Source organism: Oncorhynchus tshawytscha, linkage group LG26 (genome assembly GCF_018296145.1).
Source record: "Oncorhynchus tshawytscha isolate Ot180627B linkage group LG26, Otsh_v2.0, whole genome shotgun sequence".
NCBI lineage: Eukaryota > Metazoa > Chordata > Actinopteri > Salmoniformes > Salmonidae > Oncorhynchus > Oncorhynchus tshawytscha.
Window position 1 is genome coordinate 52,997,572 of NC_056454.1, and position 18,798 is coordinate 53,016,369.

Sequence of the window (18,798 nt, forward strand, 5' to 3'; positions counted from 1 at the left end):
AAAAAGTACAATCTTTGTCCCCATGTACAGTCACTTTATCCCTACCTACATGTACAGTCGTGGCCAAAAGTTGAGAATTACAAATATTAATTTTCACAAAGTCTGCTGCCTCAGTTTGTATGATGGCAATTTGCATATAATCCAGAATGTTATGAAGAGTGATCAGACAAATTGCAATCACTTGCAATGTCCCTCTTGACCATGCAAATTAACTGAATCCCCCCAAAAACATTTCCACTGCATTTCAGCCCTGCCACAAAAGGACCAGCCGAATCATTGTTCTTCCTCTGTCAATCATGGTTGCCTGCAAGAAAACATGTGCCGTCATCATTGCTTTGCACAAAAAAGGGCTTCACAGGCAAGGATATTGCTGCCAGTAAGATTTCACCTAAATCATCCATTGGGTTGTGCCATGGCGGAGATCTTTGTGGGCTATACTCGGCCCTGTCTCAGGATGGTAAGTTGGTGGTTGAAGATATCCCTCTAGTGGTGTGGGGGCTGTGCTTTGGCAAAGTGGGTGGGGTTATATCCTTCCTGTTTGGCCCTGTCCGGGGGTGTCCTCGGATGGGTCCACAGTGTCTCCTGACCCCTCCTGTCTCAGCCTCCAGTATTTATGCTGCAGTAGTTTATGTGTCGGGGGGCTAGGGTCAGTTTGTTATATCTGGAGTACTTCTCCTGTCCTATTCGGTGTCCTGTGTGAATTTAAGTGTGCTTTCGCTCTTTCGCTCTTTCTTTCTCTCTCTCGGAGGACCTGAGCCCTAGGACCATGCCCCAGGACTACCTGACATGATGACTCCTTGCTGTCCCCAGTCCACCTGGCCATGCTGCTGCTCCAGTTTCAACTGTTCTGCCTTCTTATTATTCGAACACGCTGGTCATTTATGAACATTTGAACATCTTGGCCATGTTCTGTTATAATCTCCACCCGGCACAGCCAGAAGAGGACTGGCCACCCCACATATGCTCTCTCTAATTCGCTCTTTTTTCTCTCTCTCTCGGAGGACCTGAGCCCTAGGACCATGCCCCAGCCAGAAGAGGACTGGCCACCCCACATAGCCTGGTTCCTCTCTAGGCTTCTTCCTAGGTTTTGGCCTTTCTAAGGAGTTTTTCCTAGCCACCGTGCTTCTACACCTGCATTGCTTGCTGTTTGGGGTTTTAGGCTGGGTTTCTGTACAGCACTTTGAGATTTCAGCTGATGTATGAAGGGCTATATAAATACATTTGATTTGATTTGATTTTGATTTGATGTTTCAGATCATCAAGAACTTCAAGGAGAAGACTTCAGGCCACCCAAGAAAGTCCAGCAAGCGCCAGGACCATCTCCTAAAAGTTGATTCAGCTGCCATCAGTCCTGTGTCATGCCAACAGTAAAGCATCCTGAGACCATTCACGTGTGGGGTTGCTTCTCAGCCAAGGGATTGGGCTCTCTCACAATTTTGCCTAAGAACACAGCCATGAATAAAGAATGGTACCAACACATCCTCCGAGAGCAACTTCTCCCAACCATCCAGGAACAGTTTGGTGACGAACAATGCCTTTTCCAGCATGATGGAGCACCTTGACATAAGGGAAAAGTGATAACTAAGTGGCTCAGGGAACAAAACATCAATATTTTGGGTCCATGGCCAGGAAACTCCTCAGACCTTAATCCCTTTGAGAACTTGTGGTCAATCCTCAAGAGGCGGGTGGACAAACAAAAACCCACAATTCTCACAATCTCCAAGCATTGATTATGCAAAAATGGGTGGTCATCAGTCAGGATGTGGCCCAGAAGTTAATTGACAGCATGCCAGGGAGGATTGCAGAGGTCTTGAAAAAGAAGGGTCAACACTGCAAATATTGACTCTCTGCATCAACTTCATGATTCATAATTGTTAATAAAAGCCTTTGACACTTATGAAATGCTTGTAATTATACTTCAGTATTCCATAGTAACATCTGACAAAAATATCTAAAGACACTGAAGCAGCAAACTTTGTGGAAATTAATATGTGTGTCATTCTCAAAACTTTTGGCCATGACTGTTCATAGCTACCTCAAATACCCTGTACCCCTGCACAGCAACTCAGTACTGGTACTGTACAGGTGTAAACTGTAGTCTGGCTTTTTTTATGGCGGTTTTGGAGCAGTGGCTTCTTCCTTGCTGAGCGGCCTTTCACGTTATGCCAATATAGGACTCGTTTTACTGTGGATATAGACAATTTTATACCAGTTTCCTCCAGCATCTTCACAAGGTCCTTTGCTGTTGTTCTGGGATTGATTTGTACTTTTCGCACAAAAGTATGTTCATCTCTAGGAGATGGAATGCGTCTCCTTCCTGAGCGGTATGACGGCTGCGTGGTCCCATGGTGTTTATACTTGTGTACTATTGTTTGTACAGATGAACGTGGTACCTTCAGGCGTTTGGAAATTGCTCCCAAGGATGAACCAGATTTATGGATGTCTACAATTTTATCTGAGTTCTTGGCTGATTTCTTTTAATTTTCCCATGATGTCAAGCAAAGAGGCACTGAGTTTGAAGGTAGGCCTTGAAATACATCCACAGGTACACCTCCAATTGACTCAAATGATGTCAATTAGTCTATCGAAGATTCTAAAGCCATGACGTCATTTCCTGGAATTTTCCAAGGTGTTTAAAAGGCACAGTCAACTTAGTGTATGTAAACTTCTGACGCATTGGAATTGTGATACAGTGATTTATAAGTGAAATAATCTGTCTGTAAAAATTACTTGTGTCATGCACAAAGTAGATGTCCTAACCGACTTGCCAAAACTACAGTTTGTTAACAAGACATTTGTGAAGTGGTTGAAAAATGAATTAATGACTCCAACCTAAGTGTATGTAAACTTCCAACTGAAACTGTTTTTACGGAATCAGAAACATAATATCGAGATATAGATACAGGACCAGCATCAAGAGGCAACCTCAATACAACAGATTCACATACAATGGCTCTGACCTCCTAGGGTCCTCATCTCCTGCTGACCAGGGTTTTTACAGGCTCTGGCTACAGGACTATATTTACCCAGCAGTGCCAGCAAGGACCTTTGAACCGAGCACTCTCTTTTGCTCAGACTGACTGTCTCCAGTAAGATACTGCCAGGGGGACGTGTGGATGAGGGGTAATCTCCAGTTTTAGGAGCTGTAGTCCAGGCTAAATCCCCTCCACACCAGTTACGGCATGTGAAGCCCCCCACCCATCTCCCACCCATCTCACATGGAATCCTCTCTCTATATATATTATAACCTGCTGTGTCTCTGTCTCTCTCCAGACTAACCAGTACTACATGAAGCCTAGAGTGACTGATCACCAGTTTTGCATCAAGCACTATGCTGGAGAGGTAAATTACCCTCAAGGAGCTCAACACTTGAGAAGGACTCTCTCTCTCAAACACAAACAAAAGACTATTCAAAACGCTTAGGGAAACTGTTAACCTCATGATCAAGGCAATCCGTATCATGGCATAGCCAAAAGGATTCTATGTGACTATACAGTATAGTGAAGGTTATGGTTAAGGAGGTCAGAGGTTGACTATGCTCCTCTGTGATTGGTCCTCACCCTGAACTGAGAGTTGACAGTGGATTAGGGTTAGAGATCCTCACCCTGAACTGAGAGCTGACAGTGGATTAGGGTTAGAGGTCCTCACCCTGAACTGAGAGCTGACAGTGGATTAGGGTTAGAGGTCCTCACCCTGAACTGAGAGTTGACAGTGGATTAGGGTTAGAGGTTAGAGGTTAGAGATCCTCACCCTGAACTGAGAGCTGACGGTGGATTAGGGTTAGAGGTTTGAGGTCCTCACCCTGAACTGAGAGCTGACGGTGGATTAGGGTTAGAGGTTTGAGGTCCTCACCCTGAACTGAGAGCTGACGGTGGATTAGGGTTAGAGGTTTGAGGTCCTCACCCTGAACTGAGAGCTGACGGTGGATTAGGGTTAGGGGTTAGAGGTTAGAGGTCCTCACCCTGAACTGAGAGCTGACAGTGGATTAGGGTTAGGGGTTAGAGGTCCTCACCCTGAACTGAGAGCTGACGGTGGATTAGGGTTAGAGGTTAGAGGTCCTCACCCTGAACTGAGAGCTGACGGTGGGTTTGCGTCTGGCCGTCCCCATCTTCAGGGTCTCCTCTCCGTTCCTGCTCCCGACACGCTCAAACAGGTCATAGATGAAGTCAAGCCTGAAGGACATAAACCACAGTCCTTTACATTAAACAAACAAACCTGAAGCCTGAAGGACGGAACAAACATGTTCAACATTCTCTAAACACAGTGGAGTGACTTTAGTACAGGGTCAGAGGGTATTACATTAACACAGTGGAGTGACTTTAGTACAGGGTCAGAGGGTATTACATTAACACAGTGGAGTGACTTTAGTACAGGGTCAAAGGGTATTACATTGACACAGTGGAGTGACTTTAGTACAGGGTCAGAGGGTATTACATTGACACAGTGGAGTGACTTTAGTACAGGGTCAAAGGGTATTACATTAACACAGTGGAGTGACTTTAGTACAGGGTCAGAGGGTATTACATTGACACAGTGGAGTGACTTTAGTACAGGGTCAGAGGGTATTACATTAACACAGTGGAGTGACTTTAGTACAGGGTCAGAGGGTATTACATTAACACAGTGGAGTGACTTTAGTACAGGGTCAGAGGGTATTACATTGACACAGTGGAGTGACTTTAGTACAGGGTCAGAGGGTTACTCTGTACATTAACACAGTGGAGTGACTTTAGTACAGGGTCAGAGGGTATTACATTAACACAGTGGAGTGACTTTAGTACAGGGTCAGAGGGTATTACATTAACACAGTGGAGTGACTTTAGTACAGGGTCAGAGGGTATTACATTAACACAGTGGAGTGACTTTAGTACAGGGTCAGAGGGTATTACATTAACACAGTGGAGTGACTTTAGTACAGGGTCAGAGGGTATTACATTGACACAGTGGAGTGACTTTAGTACAGGGTCAGAGGGTATTACTCTGTACATTAACACAGTGGAGTGACTTTAGTACAGGGTCAGGGGTATTACTCTGTACATTAACACAGTGGAGTGACTTTAGTACAGGGTCAGAGGGTATTACTCTGCACATTAACACAGTGGAGTGACTTTAGTACAGGGTCAGAGGGTATTACTCTGTACATTAACACAGTGGAGTGACTTTAGTACAGTGTCAGAGGGTATTACTCTTCACATTAAGACAGTGGAGTGACTTTAGTGCAGGGTCAGAGGGTATTACTCTGCACATTAACACAGTGGAGTGACTTTAGTACAGGGTCAGAGGGTATTACATTAACACAGTGGAGTGACTTTAGTACAGGGTCAGAGGGTATTACATTAACACAGTGGAGTGACTTTAGTACAGGGTCAGAGGGTATTACATTGACACAGTGGAGTGACTTTAGTACAGGGTCAGAGGGTATTACATTAACACAGTGGAGTGACTTTAGTACAGGGTCAGAGGGTATTACTCTGCACATTAACACAGTGGAGTGACTTTAGTACAGGGTCAGAGGGTATTACTCTGTACATTAACACAGTGGAGTGACTTTAGTACAGGGTCAGAGGGTATTACATTAACACAGTGGAGTGACTTTAGTACAGGGTCAGAGGGTATTACATTGACACAGTGGAGTGACTTTAGTACAGGGTCAGAGGGTATTACATTGACACAGTGGAGTGACTTTAGTACAGGGTCAGAGGGTATTACATTGACACAGTGGAGTGACTTTAGTACAGGGTCAGAGGGTATTACATTGACACAGTGGAGTGACTTTAGTACAGGGTCAGAGGGTATTACATTGACACAGTGGAGTGACTTTAGTACAGGGTCAGAGGGTATTACATTAACACAGTGGAGTGACTTTAGTACAGGGTCAGAGGGTATTACTCTGCACATTAACACAGTGGAGTGACTTTAGTACAGGGTCAGAGGGTATTACATTAACACAGTGGAGTGACTTTAGTACAGGGTCAGAGGGTATTACATTAACACAGTGGAGTGACTTTAGTACAGGGTCAGAGGGTATTACATTAACACAGTGGAGTGACTTTAGTACAGGGTCAGAGGGTATTACATTGACACAGTGGAGTGACTTTAGTACAGGGTCAAAGGGTATTACATTAACACAGTGGAGTGACTTTAGTACAGGGTCAGAGGGTATTACATTAACACAGTGGAGTGACTTTAGTACAGGGTCAGAGGGTATTACATTAACACAGTGGAGTGACTTTAGTACAGGGTCAGAGGGTATTACATTAACACAGTGGAGTGACTTTAGTACAGGGTCAGAGGGTATTACATTGACACAGTGGAGTGACTTTAGTACAGGGTCAGAGGGTATTACTCTGTACATTAACACAGTGGAGTGACTTTAGTACAGTGTCAGAGGGTATTACTCTTCACATTAAGACAGTGGAGTGACTTTAGTACAGGGTCAGAGGGTATTACTCTGCACATTAACACAGTGGAGTGACTTTAGTACAGGGTCAGAGGGTATTACATTAACACAGTGGAGTGACTTTAGTACAGGGTCAGAGGGTATTACATTAACACAGTGGAGTGACTTTAGTACAGGGTCAGAGGGTATTACATTGACACAGTGGAGTGACTTTAGTACAGGGTCAGAGGGTATTACATTAACACAGTGGAGTGACTTTAGTACAGGGTCAGAGGGTATTACTCTGCACATTAACACAGTGGAGTGACTTTAGTACAGGGTCAGAGGGTATTACTCTGTACATTAACACAGTGGAGTGACTTTAGTACAGGGTCAGAGGGTATTACATTAACACAGTGGAGTGACTTTAGTACAGGGTCAGAGGGTATTACATTAACACAGTGGAGTGACTTTAGTACAGGGTCAGAGGGTATTACATTGACACAGTGGAGTGACTTTAGTACAGGGTCAAAGGGTATTACATTAACACAGTGGAGTGACTTTAGTACAGGGTCAGAGGGTATTACATTAACACAGTGGAGTGACTTTAGTACAGGGTCAGAGGGTATTACATTAACACAGTGGAGTGACTTTAGTACAGGGTCAGAGGGTATTACATTAACACAGTGGAGTGACTTTAGTACAGGGTCAGAGGGTATTACATTGACACAGTGGAGTGACTTTAGTACAGGGTCAGAGGGTATTACATTAACACAGTGGAGTGACTTTAGTACAGGGTCAGAGGGTATTACATTAACACAGTGGAGTGACTTTAGTACAGGGTCAGAGGGTATTACATTGACACAGTGGAGTGACTTTAGTACAGGGTCAGAGGGTATTACTCTGTACATTAACACAGTGGAGTGACTTTAGTACAGGGTCAGAGGGTATTACTCTGTACATTAACACAGTGGAGTGACTTTAGTACAGGGTCAGAGGGTATTACATTAACACAGTGGAGTGACTTTAGTACAGGGTCAGAGGGTATTACATTAACACAGTGGAGTGACTTTAGTACAGGGTCAGAGGGTATTACATTAACACAGTGGAGTGACTTTAGTACAGGGTCAGAGGGTATTACATTGACACAGTGGAGTGACTTTAGTACAGGGTCAGAGGGTATTACTCTGTACATTAACACAGTGGAGTGACTTTAGTACAGGGTCAGAGGGTATTACTCTGTACATTAACACAGTGGAGTGACTTTAGTACAGGGTCAGAGGGTATTACTCTGTACATTAACACAGTGGAGTGACTTTAGTACAGGGTCAGAGGGTATTACTCTGTACATTAACACAGTGGAGTGACTTTAGTACAGGGTCAGAGGGTATTACATTAACACAGTGGAGTGACTTTAGTACAGGGTCAGAGGGTATTACATTAACACAGTGGAGTGACTTTAGTACAGGGTCAGAGGGTATTACATTAACACAGTGGAGTGACTTTAGTACAGGGTCAGAGGGTATTACATTGACACAGTGGAGTGACTTTAGTACAGGGTCAGAGGGTATTACATTGACACAGTGGAGTGACTTTAGTACAGGGTCAGAGGGTATTACATTAACACAGTGGAGTGACTTTAGTACAGGGTCAGAGGGTATTACATTAACACAGTGGAGTGACTTTAGTACAGGGTCAGAGGGTATTACATTGACACAGTGGAGTGACTTTGGAGTGAGTACAGGGTCAGAGGGTATTACTCTGTACATTAACACAGTGGAGTGACTTTAGTACAGGGTCAGAGGGTATTACTCTGTACATTAACACAGTGGAGTGACTTTAGTACAGGGTCAGAGGGTATTACATTAACACAGTGGAGTGACTTTAGTACAGGGTCAGAGGGTATTACATTAACACAGTGGAGTGACTTTAGTACAGGGTCAGAGGGTATTACTCTGTACATTAACACAGTGGAGTGACTTTAGTACAGGGTCAGAGGGTATTACATTAACACAGTGGAGTGACTTTAGTACAGGGTCAGAGGGTATTACTCTGTACATTAACACAGTGGAGTGACTTTAGTACAGGGTCAGAGGGTATTACATTAACACAGTGGAGTGACTTTAGTACAGGGTCAGAGGGTATTACATTAACACAGTGGAGTGACTTTAGTACAGGGTCAGAGGGTATTACTCTGTACATTAACACAGTGGAGTGACTTTAGTACAGGGTCAGAGGGTATTACTCTGTACATTAACACAGTGGAGTGACTTTAGTACAGGGTCAGAGGGTATTACATTAACACAGTGGAGTGACTTTAGTACAGGGTCAGAGGGTATTACATTAACACAGTGGAGTGACTTTAGTACAGGGTCAGAGGGTATTACATTAACACAGTGGAGTGACTTTAGTACAGGGTCAGAGGGTATTACATTAACACAGTGGAGTGACTTTAGTACAGGGTCAGAGGGTATTACATTAACACAGTGGAGTGACTTTAGTACAGGGTCAGAGGGTATTACATTAACACAGTGGAGTGACTTTAGTACAGGGTCAGAGGGTATTACATTGACACAGTGGAGTGACTTTAGTACAGGGTCAGAGGGTATTACTCTGCACATTAACACAGTGGAGTGACTTTAGTACAGGGTCAGAGGGTATTACTCTGTACATTAACACAGTGGAGTGACTTCAGTACAGGGTCAGAGGGTATTACATTAACACAGTGGAGTGACTTTAGTACAGGGTCAGAGGGTATTACATTAACACAGTGGAGTGACTTTAGTACAGGGTCAGAGGGTATTACATTAACACAGTGGAGTGACTTTAGTACAGGGTCAGAGGGTATTACATTAACACAGTGGAGTGACTTTAGTACAGGGTCAGAGGGTATTACATTAACACAGTGAAGTGACTTTAGTACAGGGTCAGGGGGTATTACATTAACACAGTGGAGTGACTTTAGTACAGGGTCAGACTTTGTGGGTTGTTGTGCTTATTTATTCCAGTCAGAGGAACATCTAGTAGCCATTCCATGACCAGGGGACAACACACACACACCACACACACCTGCTGTCCTTGAGCATGTTTAAGATGTCATCTCTGAAGGTGTCTCGGTTCTTCTGTAGGACCCCTCTGACGTCATACAGAACCTGACAGAGTGGGGACATGTTTCATTTAGGTTCACCTGGCAGGGGACAGGACAGTGTATGTTCACTGGGGACATGTTTCAGTTAGTTTACCTGGCAGGGGACAGGACAGTGTATGTTCACTAGGGCCATGTTACACATGCTGAAAGAGAACGAGCCTGATCTGAAGCTCAGTGAGAGTGCGGCTACGAGCAGGTGAGAGGAGTCGACTGCTGTGTTAAGACAGGCACCTGTCGACAGTTACTCGGCCCCTGGTCTTAACAGCATAGCAGCAACAGATTCCTCCCTCCTACTGAAGTACTGCTCTCCTGGCCCAGGACAGGAAGCGTTACAGGTATTGATTCCATAGACATATACAAAATGACCCATGACAGAGATGTGCTTATGAGTTTAATGATGGTGCAGCTTCACCTCGGATGAGGACTTCCTGAGTTACTATTTCACCTTGTGTTATTTATGGTGAAACAACCTCTAAAATACAGTTGGACTGGGAGAAATCTACTAAAGGATGTGACTGTCCTCCATGTGAACTAACAGAGCCCTTCCAGATGACACCGAGGCCTTCCAGATGACACCGAGGCCTTCCAGATGACACCGAGGCCTTCCGAGGCCTTCCAGATGACACCGAGGCCTTCCAGATGACACCGAGGCCTTCCAGATGACACCGAGGCCTTCCAGATGACACCGAGGCCTTCCAGATGACACCGAGGCCTTCCAGATGACACCGAGGCCTTCCAGATGACACCGAGGCCTTCCAGATGACACCGAGGCCTTCCAGATGACACCGAGGCCTTCCAGATGACACTGAGGCCTTCCAGATGACACCGAGGCCTTCCAGATGACACCGAGGCCTTCCAGATGACACCGAGGCCTTCCAGATGACACCGAGGCCTTCCAGATGACACCGAGGCCTTCCAGATGACACCGAGGCCTTCCGAGGCCTTCCAGATGACACCGAGGCCTTCCAGATGACACCGAGGCCTTCCAGATGACACCGAGGCTGACACCGAGGCCTTCCAGATGACACCGAGGCCTTCCAGATGACACCGAGGCCTTCCAGATGACACCGAGGCCTTCCAGATGACACAGAGACCCGAGCAGCAGGGGAGTTGGGGTCTGGGGAGAGGGCAGGAATCAGGTTGGCTCCACAGCCTCCTTTCCTAGGGGAGTTGGGGTCTGGGGAGAGGAGGGACAGGAATCAGGGTGGCTCCACAGCATCCTCTCCTAGGGGAGTTGGGGTCTGGGGAGAGGAGGGCAAGAATCAGGGTGGCTCCACAGTCTCCTCTCCTAGGGGAGTTGGGGTCTGGGGAGAGGAAGGACAGGAATCAGGGTGGCTCCACTGCCACCTCTCCTAGGGGACTTAGGATCTGGGGAGAGGAAGGACAGGAATCAGGGTGGCTCCACTGCCACCTCTCCTGGGGACTTAGGATCTGGGGAGAGGAGGGCAGGAATCAGGGTGGCTCCACAGCATCCTCTCCTAGGGGAGTTGGGGTCTGGGGAGAGGAAGGACAGGAATCGCTGTGGCTCGGCCATGGAAACCCATTTCATGAAGCCCCCGACAAACAGTTCCTGTGCTGACGTTGCTTCCAGGGGCAGTTTGGAACTCGGTAGTGAGTGTTGCTCCCAGGGCAGTTTGGAACTCGGTAGTGAGTGTTGCTCCCAGGGCAGTTTGGAACTCGGTAGTGAGTGTTGCTCCCAGGGCAGTTTGGAACTCGGTAGTGAGTGTTGCTCCCAGGGCAGTTTGGAACTCGGTAGTGAGTGTTGCTCCCAGGGCAGTTTGGAACTCGGTAGTGAGTGTTGCTTCCAGGGCAGTTTGGAACTCGGTAGTGAGTGTTGCAACTGAGAACAGACCATTTTTAGCACTCGGCAGTCCAGGCACTCCCGTTCTGTGATCTTGTGTGGACTACCACTTCGTGGCTAAGCCATTGTTTCTCCAAGATGTTTCCACTTCACAATAACAGCACTTACAGAACTGACTTGTTGGAAAGGTGACATCCTAAGACGGTGCCACGTTGAAATTCACTGAGCTCTTCAGTAAGGCTGTTTGTCTACGGAGAATGGTGGTGCGATCGATTTATTACGTCAGCAACGTGTGTGGCTGAAATAGCCAAATCCACTCATTTTAAAGAGTGTCCACATAGTTTTGTATATATAGTATACTGCTGCTACTGTCTATTATCTATCCTTTACCCCTACCTACAGTATACTGCTGTTACTGTCTATTATCTATCCTTTACCCCTACCTACAGTATACTGCTGTTACTGTCTATCCATCCTTTACCCCTACCTACAGTATACTGTTGTTACTGTCTATTATCAAGCCTGTTGTCTAGTCACTTCATCCCTACCTACATGTACAGTCGTGGCCAAAACAGCACTTCCAAGATGGCGTAGCAGTCGGACGTCTTGTCGTGTCGTGTCCCTTATATATATCGTATATATCGTTTTTTTAAAACATATTTTTCTTCGCATATCTTTTAAAACATTTTGCTAAACCTCAACTTCTAAATACTCTCCTGCAACCCGCCTCACCCAATGTAGCTATTTTTTCTAAAGTACTTATATTTACTTTGGATCCGGATCCCCTCAACTGAAGCTAGCCAGCTAACTACCAGGTATCAGTCAGCAAACCATTGCTAGCGGTGTTCAGCTAACCAGTCATCAGCTAACCTTTAGCTCGGAAAGCTCTCACCAGTTCGAACAACGCGACTCTAACCAGAGCATAACAGACCTATATTTTTTTTATCCCCGGATTCCCACCGGATTCCCACCGTAAACGGAACATTTTCATCTGGATCTTCACAACTAGCTAACTAGCTAACCGCAACCCCGGATGATTACTCCTGGCTAGCGTTTCCACCCACTTAGCTTGAAGCTAGCCCGGCCAGAGCTCCTGTGCTACCACCGAAGCATACTCCTGGGCTACAATATCCGGACCCACGACCAGTCTATCGATGTCACCGCATGAAGAGGCATAAACAGACTCACCCCATCGCGACGCCCCAAAGGCTAACTAATTGGAAATAACTTGCTATCTCCTTGCTTGCTAATTTGGCCTGCTAACTGCTAGCTTGTTTAGCCCCGGTCCGCTAACTGCTACCTTGTTTAGCCCGGTCCGCTAACTGCTACCTTGTTTAGCCCCGGTCCGCTAACTGCTACCTTGTTTAGCCCCGGTCCGCTAACTGCTACCTTGTTTAGCCCCGGCCTACTAACTGTTAGCTTGTTAGCACAGGCCTGCTAACCGTCTGAATCGCCGCGTCCCAAACACTCACTGGACCCATATTTACTTTCAATTTACTTTCAATCTCTTTTCGATTTTTAATTTGTTTATACCTTCAGGTAACCTGCCTCATCCAATGTGATACGGAATCGCTATTATTTTTAATTTTTAGAACACGCTCAAGAACCTCCAGAAGCTAATCAGCTATCTAGCTACAAGCTATTTAGTCATTGTTAGCCACTGCTAGCGGGGCTTTTACCTTTTACCTTCTGCACAGCCAGCCAGTTTTTTTTAACCTGGATAATACTCGCCAGTCCAGCATCCCTGCCCCATCCACCGCTGCCCCCTGGACACTGATCACTTGGCTACATAGCTGATGCATGCTGGACTGTCCATTAATCACGGTACTCCATTCTGCTTGTTTATGTTTAATCTGTCGGCCCCAGCCGCACTCAGGCTCTGTGTGTAGTTAATCCGACCCTCCCTGCCTAGTCGACGCCATTTTACCTGCTGTTGTTGTGCTAGCTGATTAGCTACTGTTTTAGCTAGCTCTCCCAATTCAACACCTGTGATTACTGTATGCCTCGCTGTATGTCTCTCTCAAATGTCAATATGCCTTGTATACTGTTGTTCAGGTTAGTTATCATTGTTTTAGTTTACAATGGAGCCCCTAGTTCCACTCTTCATACCCCTGATACCTCCTTTGTCCCACCTCCCACACATGCGGTGACCTCACCCATTACAACCAGCATGTCCAGTGATACAACCTCTCTCATCATCACCCAGTGCCTGGGCTTACCTCCGCTGTACCCGCACCCCACCATACCCCTGTCTGCGCATTATGCCCTGAATATATTCTACCATGCCCAGAAATCTGCTCCTTTTATTCTCTGTCCCCAACGCTCTAGGCGACCAGTTTTGATAGCCTTTAGCCGCACCCTCATTCTACTCCTCCTCTGCTCCACGGGTGATGTGGAGGTAAACCCAGGCCCTGCATGTCCCCAGGCACCCTCGTTTGTTGACTTCTGTGATCGAAAAAGCCTTGGTTTCATGCATGTCAACATCAGAAGCCTCCTCCCTAAGTTTGTTTTACTCACTGCTTTAGCACACTCTGCTAACCCTGATGTCCTTGCCGTGTCTGAATCCTGGCTCAGGAAGGCCACCAAAAATTCTGAGATTTCCATACCCAACTATAACATTTTCCGTCAAGATAGAACTGCCAAAGGGGGAGGAGTTGCAGTCTACTGCAGAGATAGCCTGCAAAGTAATATCATACTTTCCAGGTCCATACCCAAACAGTTCGAACTACTAATTTTGAAAATTACTCTCTCCAGAAATAAGTCTCTCACTGTTGCCGCCTGCTACCGACCCCCCTCAGCTCCCAGCTGTGCCCTGGACACCATTTGTGAATTGATCGCCCCCATCTAGCTTCAGAGTTTGTTCTTTTAGGTGACCTAAACTGGGATATGCTTAACACCCCGGCAGTCCTACAATCTAAGCTAGATGCCCTCAATCTCACACAAATCATCAAGGAACCCACCAGGTACAACCCTAAATCTGTAAACAAGGGCACCCTCATAGACGTCATCCTGACCAACTGGCCCTCCAAATACACCTCCTCTGTCTTCAACCAGGATCTCAGCGATCACTGCCTCATTGCCTGTATCCGCTACGGAGCCGCAGTCAAACGACCACCCCTCATCACTGTCAAACGCTCCCTAAAACACTTCTGTGAGCAGGCCTTTCTAATCGACCTGGCCCGGGTATCCTGGAAGGACATTGACCTCATCCCGTCAGTTGAGGATGCCTGGTCATTCTTTAAAAGTAACTTCCTCACCATTTTAGATAAGCATGCTCCGTTCAAAAAATGCAGAACTAAGAACAGATATAGCCCTTGGTTCACTCCAGACCTGACTGCCCTCGACCAGCACAAAAATATCCTGTGGCGGACTGCAATAGCTTCGAATAGTCCCCGTGATATGCAACTGTTCAGGGAAGTCAGGAACCAATACACACAGTCAGTCAGGAAAGCTAAGGCCAGCTTCTTCAGGCAGAAGTTTGCATCCTGTAGCTCCAACTCCAAAAAGTTCTGGGACACTGAAGTCCATGGAGAACAAGACAACCTCCTCCCAGCTGCCCACTGCACTGAGGCTAGGTAACACGGTCACCACCGATAAATCCATGATTATCGAAAACTTCAACAAGCATTTCTCAACAGCTGGCCATGCCTTCCGCCTGGCTACTCCAACCTCGGCCAACAGCTCCGCCCCCCCGCAGCTACTCGCCCAAGCCTCTCCAGGTTCTCCTTTACCCAAATCCAGATAGCAGATGTTCTGAAAGAGCTGCAAAACCTGGACCCGTACAAATCAGCTGGGCTTGACAATCTGGACCCTCTATTTCTGAAACTATCCACCGCCATTGTCGCAACCCCTATTACCAGCCTGTTCAACCTCTCATATCGTCTGAGATCCCCAAGGATTGGAAAGCTGCCGCAGTCATCCCCCTCTTCAAAGGGGGAGACACCCTGGACCCAAACTGTTACAGACCTATATCCATCCTGCCCTGCCTATCTAAGGTCTTCGAAAGCCAAGTCAACAAACAGGTCACTGACCATCTCGAATCCCACCGTACCTTCTGCGCTGTGCAATCTGGTTTCCGAGCCGGTCACGGGTGCACCTCAGCCACGCTCAAGGTACTAAACGATATCATAACCGCCATCGATAAAAGACAGTACTGTGCAGCCGTCTTCATCGACCTTGCCAAGGCACCTCATCCTCAGCCACACGCAAGGTACTAAACGATATCAGACTCTTTTCTCTGTATATATCAATGATGTTGCTCTTGCTGCGGGCGATTCCCTGATCCACCTCTACGCAGACGACACCATTCTATATACTTCCGGCCCGTCCTTGGACCCTGTGCTATCTAACTTCCAAACGAGCTTCAATGCCATACAACACTCCTTCCGTGGCCTCCAACTGCTCTTAAACGCTAGTAAAACCAAATGCATGCTTTTCAACCGTTCGCTGCCTGCACCTGCACGCCTTCCGACCTTGAATATGTGGACATCTATAAGTACCTAGGTGTCTGGCTAGACTGTAAACTCTCCTTCCAGACTCATATCAAACATCTCCAATCGAAAATCAAGAGTCGGCTTTCTATTCCGCAACAAAGCCTCCTTCACTCACGCCACCAAACTTACCCTAGTAAAACTGACTATCCTACCGATCCTCGACTTCGGCGATGTCATCTACAAAATTGCTTCCAACACTCTACTCAGCAAACTGGATGCAGTTTATCACAGTGCCATCCGTTTTGTCACAAAAGCACCTTATACCACCCACCACTGAGACTTGTATGCTCTTGTCGGCTGGCCCTCGCTACATATTCGTTGCCAGACCCACTGGCTCCAGGTCATCTACAAGTCCATGCTAGGTAAAGCTCCACCTTATCTCAGTTCACTGGTCACGATGGCAACACCCATCTGTAGCACGCGCTCCAGCAGGTGTATCTCACTGATCATCCCTAAAGCCAACACCTCATTTGGCCGCGTTTCGTTCCAGTTCTCTGCTGCCTGTGACTGGAACGAATTGCAAAGATCGCTGAAGTTGGAGACTTTTATCTCCCTCACCAACTTCAAACATCTGCTGTCTGAGCAGTTAACCGATCGCTGCAGCTGTACATAGTCTATCGGTAAATAGCCCACCCATTTTTACCTACCTCATCCCCATACTGTTTTTATTTATTTACTTTTCTGCTCTTTTGCACACCAATATCTCTACCTGTACATGACCATCTGATCATTTATCACTCCAGTGTTAATCTGCAAAATTGTAATTTTTCGCCTACCTCCTCATGCCTTTTGCACACAATGTATATAGACTCCCCTTTTTTTCTACTGTGTTATTGACTTGTTAATTGTTTACTTCATGTGTAACTCTGTGTTGTCTGTTCACACTGCTATGCTTTATCTTGGCCAGGTCGCAGTTGCAAATGAGAACTTGTTCTCAACTAGCCTACCTGGTTAAATAAAGGTGAAATAAAATATAAAAATATAAAAAACTTGAGAATGACACAAATATTACTTTTCACAAAGTCTGCTGCCTCAGTTTGTATGATGGAAATTTGCATATACTCCAGAATGTTATGAAGAGTGATCAGATGAATTGCAAAGTCCCTCTTTGCCATGCAAATGAACTGAATCCCCCAAAAAACATTTCCACTGCATTTCAGCCCTGCCACAAAAGGCCCAGCTGACATCATGTCAGTGATTCTCTCGTTAACACAGGTGTGAGTGTTGACGAGGACAAGGCTGGAGATCACTCTGTCATGCTGATTGAGTGTTCGAATAACAGACTGGAAGCTTCAAAAAGGAGGGTGGTGCTTGGAATCATTGTTCTTCCTCTGTCAACCATGGTTACCTGCAAGGAAAGATGCGCCGTCATCATTGCTTTGCACAAAAAGGGCTTCACAGGCAAGGATATTGCTGCCAGTAAGATTGCACCTAAATCAACCATTTATCGGATCATCAAGAACTTCAAGGAGAGCGGTTCAATTGTTGTGAAGGTGGCTTCAGGGCGCCCAAGAAAGTCCAGCAAGTGCCAGGACCGTCTCCTAAAGTTGATTCAGCTGCAGGATCGGGGCACCACAAGTACAGAGCTTGCTCAGGAACGGCAGCAGGCAGGTGTGAGTGCATCTGCACGCACAGTGATGCGAAGACTTTTGGAGGATGGCCTGGTGTCAAGAAGGGCAGAAAAGAAGCCACTTCTCTCCAGAAAAAACATCAGGGACAGACTGATATTCTGCAAAAGGTTCAGGGATTGGACCGCTGAGGACTGGGGTAAAGTCATTTTCTCTGATGAATCCCCCTTCTGATTGTTTGGGGAATCTAGAAAAAAGCTTGTCCGGAGAAGACAAGGTGAGCGCTACCATCAGTCCTGTGTCATGCAAACAGTAAAGCATCCTGAGACCATTCATGTGTGGGGTTGCTTCTCAGCCAAGGGAGACAATTTTGCCTAAGAACACAGCCATGAATAAAGAATGGTACCAACACATCCTCAGAGAGCAACTTCTCCCAACCATCCAGGAACAGTTTGATGATGAACAATGCCTTCTCCAGCATGATGGAGCACCTTGACATAAGGCAAAAGTCATAACTAAGTGGCTCAGGGAACAAAACATCAATATTTTGGGTCCATGGCCAGGAAACTCCCCAGACCTTAATCCCATTGAGAACTTGTGGTCAATCCTCAAGAGGCGGGTGGACAAACAAAAACCCAAACAATCTCCAAGCATTGATTATGCAAAAATGGGTGGCCATCAGTCAGGATGTGGCCCAGAAGTTAATTGACAGCATGCCAGGGCAGATTGCAGAGGTCTTGATAAATAAGGGTCAACACTGCAAATACTGACTCTTTTCATCAACTTCATGTAATTGTCAATAAAAGCCTTTGACACTTATGAAATGCTTGTAATTATACTTCAGTATTCCATAGTAACATCTGACAAAAATATCTAAAGACACTGAAGCAGCAAACTTTGTGGAAATTAATATTTGTGTCATTCTCAAAACTTTTGGCCACGACTGTTCATAGCTACCTCAAATACCCTGTACCCCTGCACAGCAACTCAGTACTGGTACTCCCTGTATATACAGTAGCCATGCCATTAACTGGTACTTCCTGTATATAGCCATGCCTTTAACTGGTACTTCCTGTATACAGCCATGTTATTTTTACTCATTCGTTATTCACTGTGTATTTATTCTTCGTGTGAGTATTTCTCTGTATTTTATCTTTAAAGGGCTGATCAGCAGTTCAAACATTCAAAAAAGCGCCCTGTCACTGTTTTTGTTAAAAAGTTGAGGGATGGAGAAATGTACCCAAAATCACATTCACAGACAAAGCTATTGATGCAAGGACTGACCAGCCATGATATCACACAATATTGTTAATCACATTCTGAGGCTAAACAGTGTTGGTTCACATTTACATAGTTCCCTAACATCGGAGTAAAACGAGCTGTGTGGTTCTGATGGGGAACGACAGTTA

At 46.0% G+C, this 18,798-nt stretch overlaps 1 protein-coding gene across 1 annotated transcript in view; it reads right to left on the bottom strand.

Annotated features, from left to right (window-relative positions):
• myo10l3 (myosin X, like 3) overlaps window positions 1–18,798 on the bottom strand; it is a 278,527-nt gene that overhangs the window by 191,583 nt on the left and 68,146 nt on the right. The window contains exons 16-17 of the mRNA XM_042306828.1: window positions 9,449–9,531; window positions 4,064–4,172 (exon numbers count right to left, since the gene is read on the bottom strand). Of these exons, the coding sequence (XP_042162762.1) occupies window positions 4,064–4,172; window positions 9,449–9,531 (192 nt within the window). The remainder of the gene's footprint in view (window positions 1–4,063; window positions 4,173–9,448; window positions 9,532–18,798) is intronic.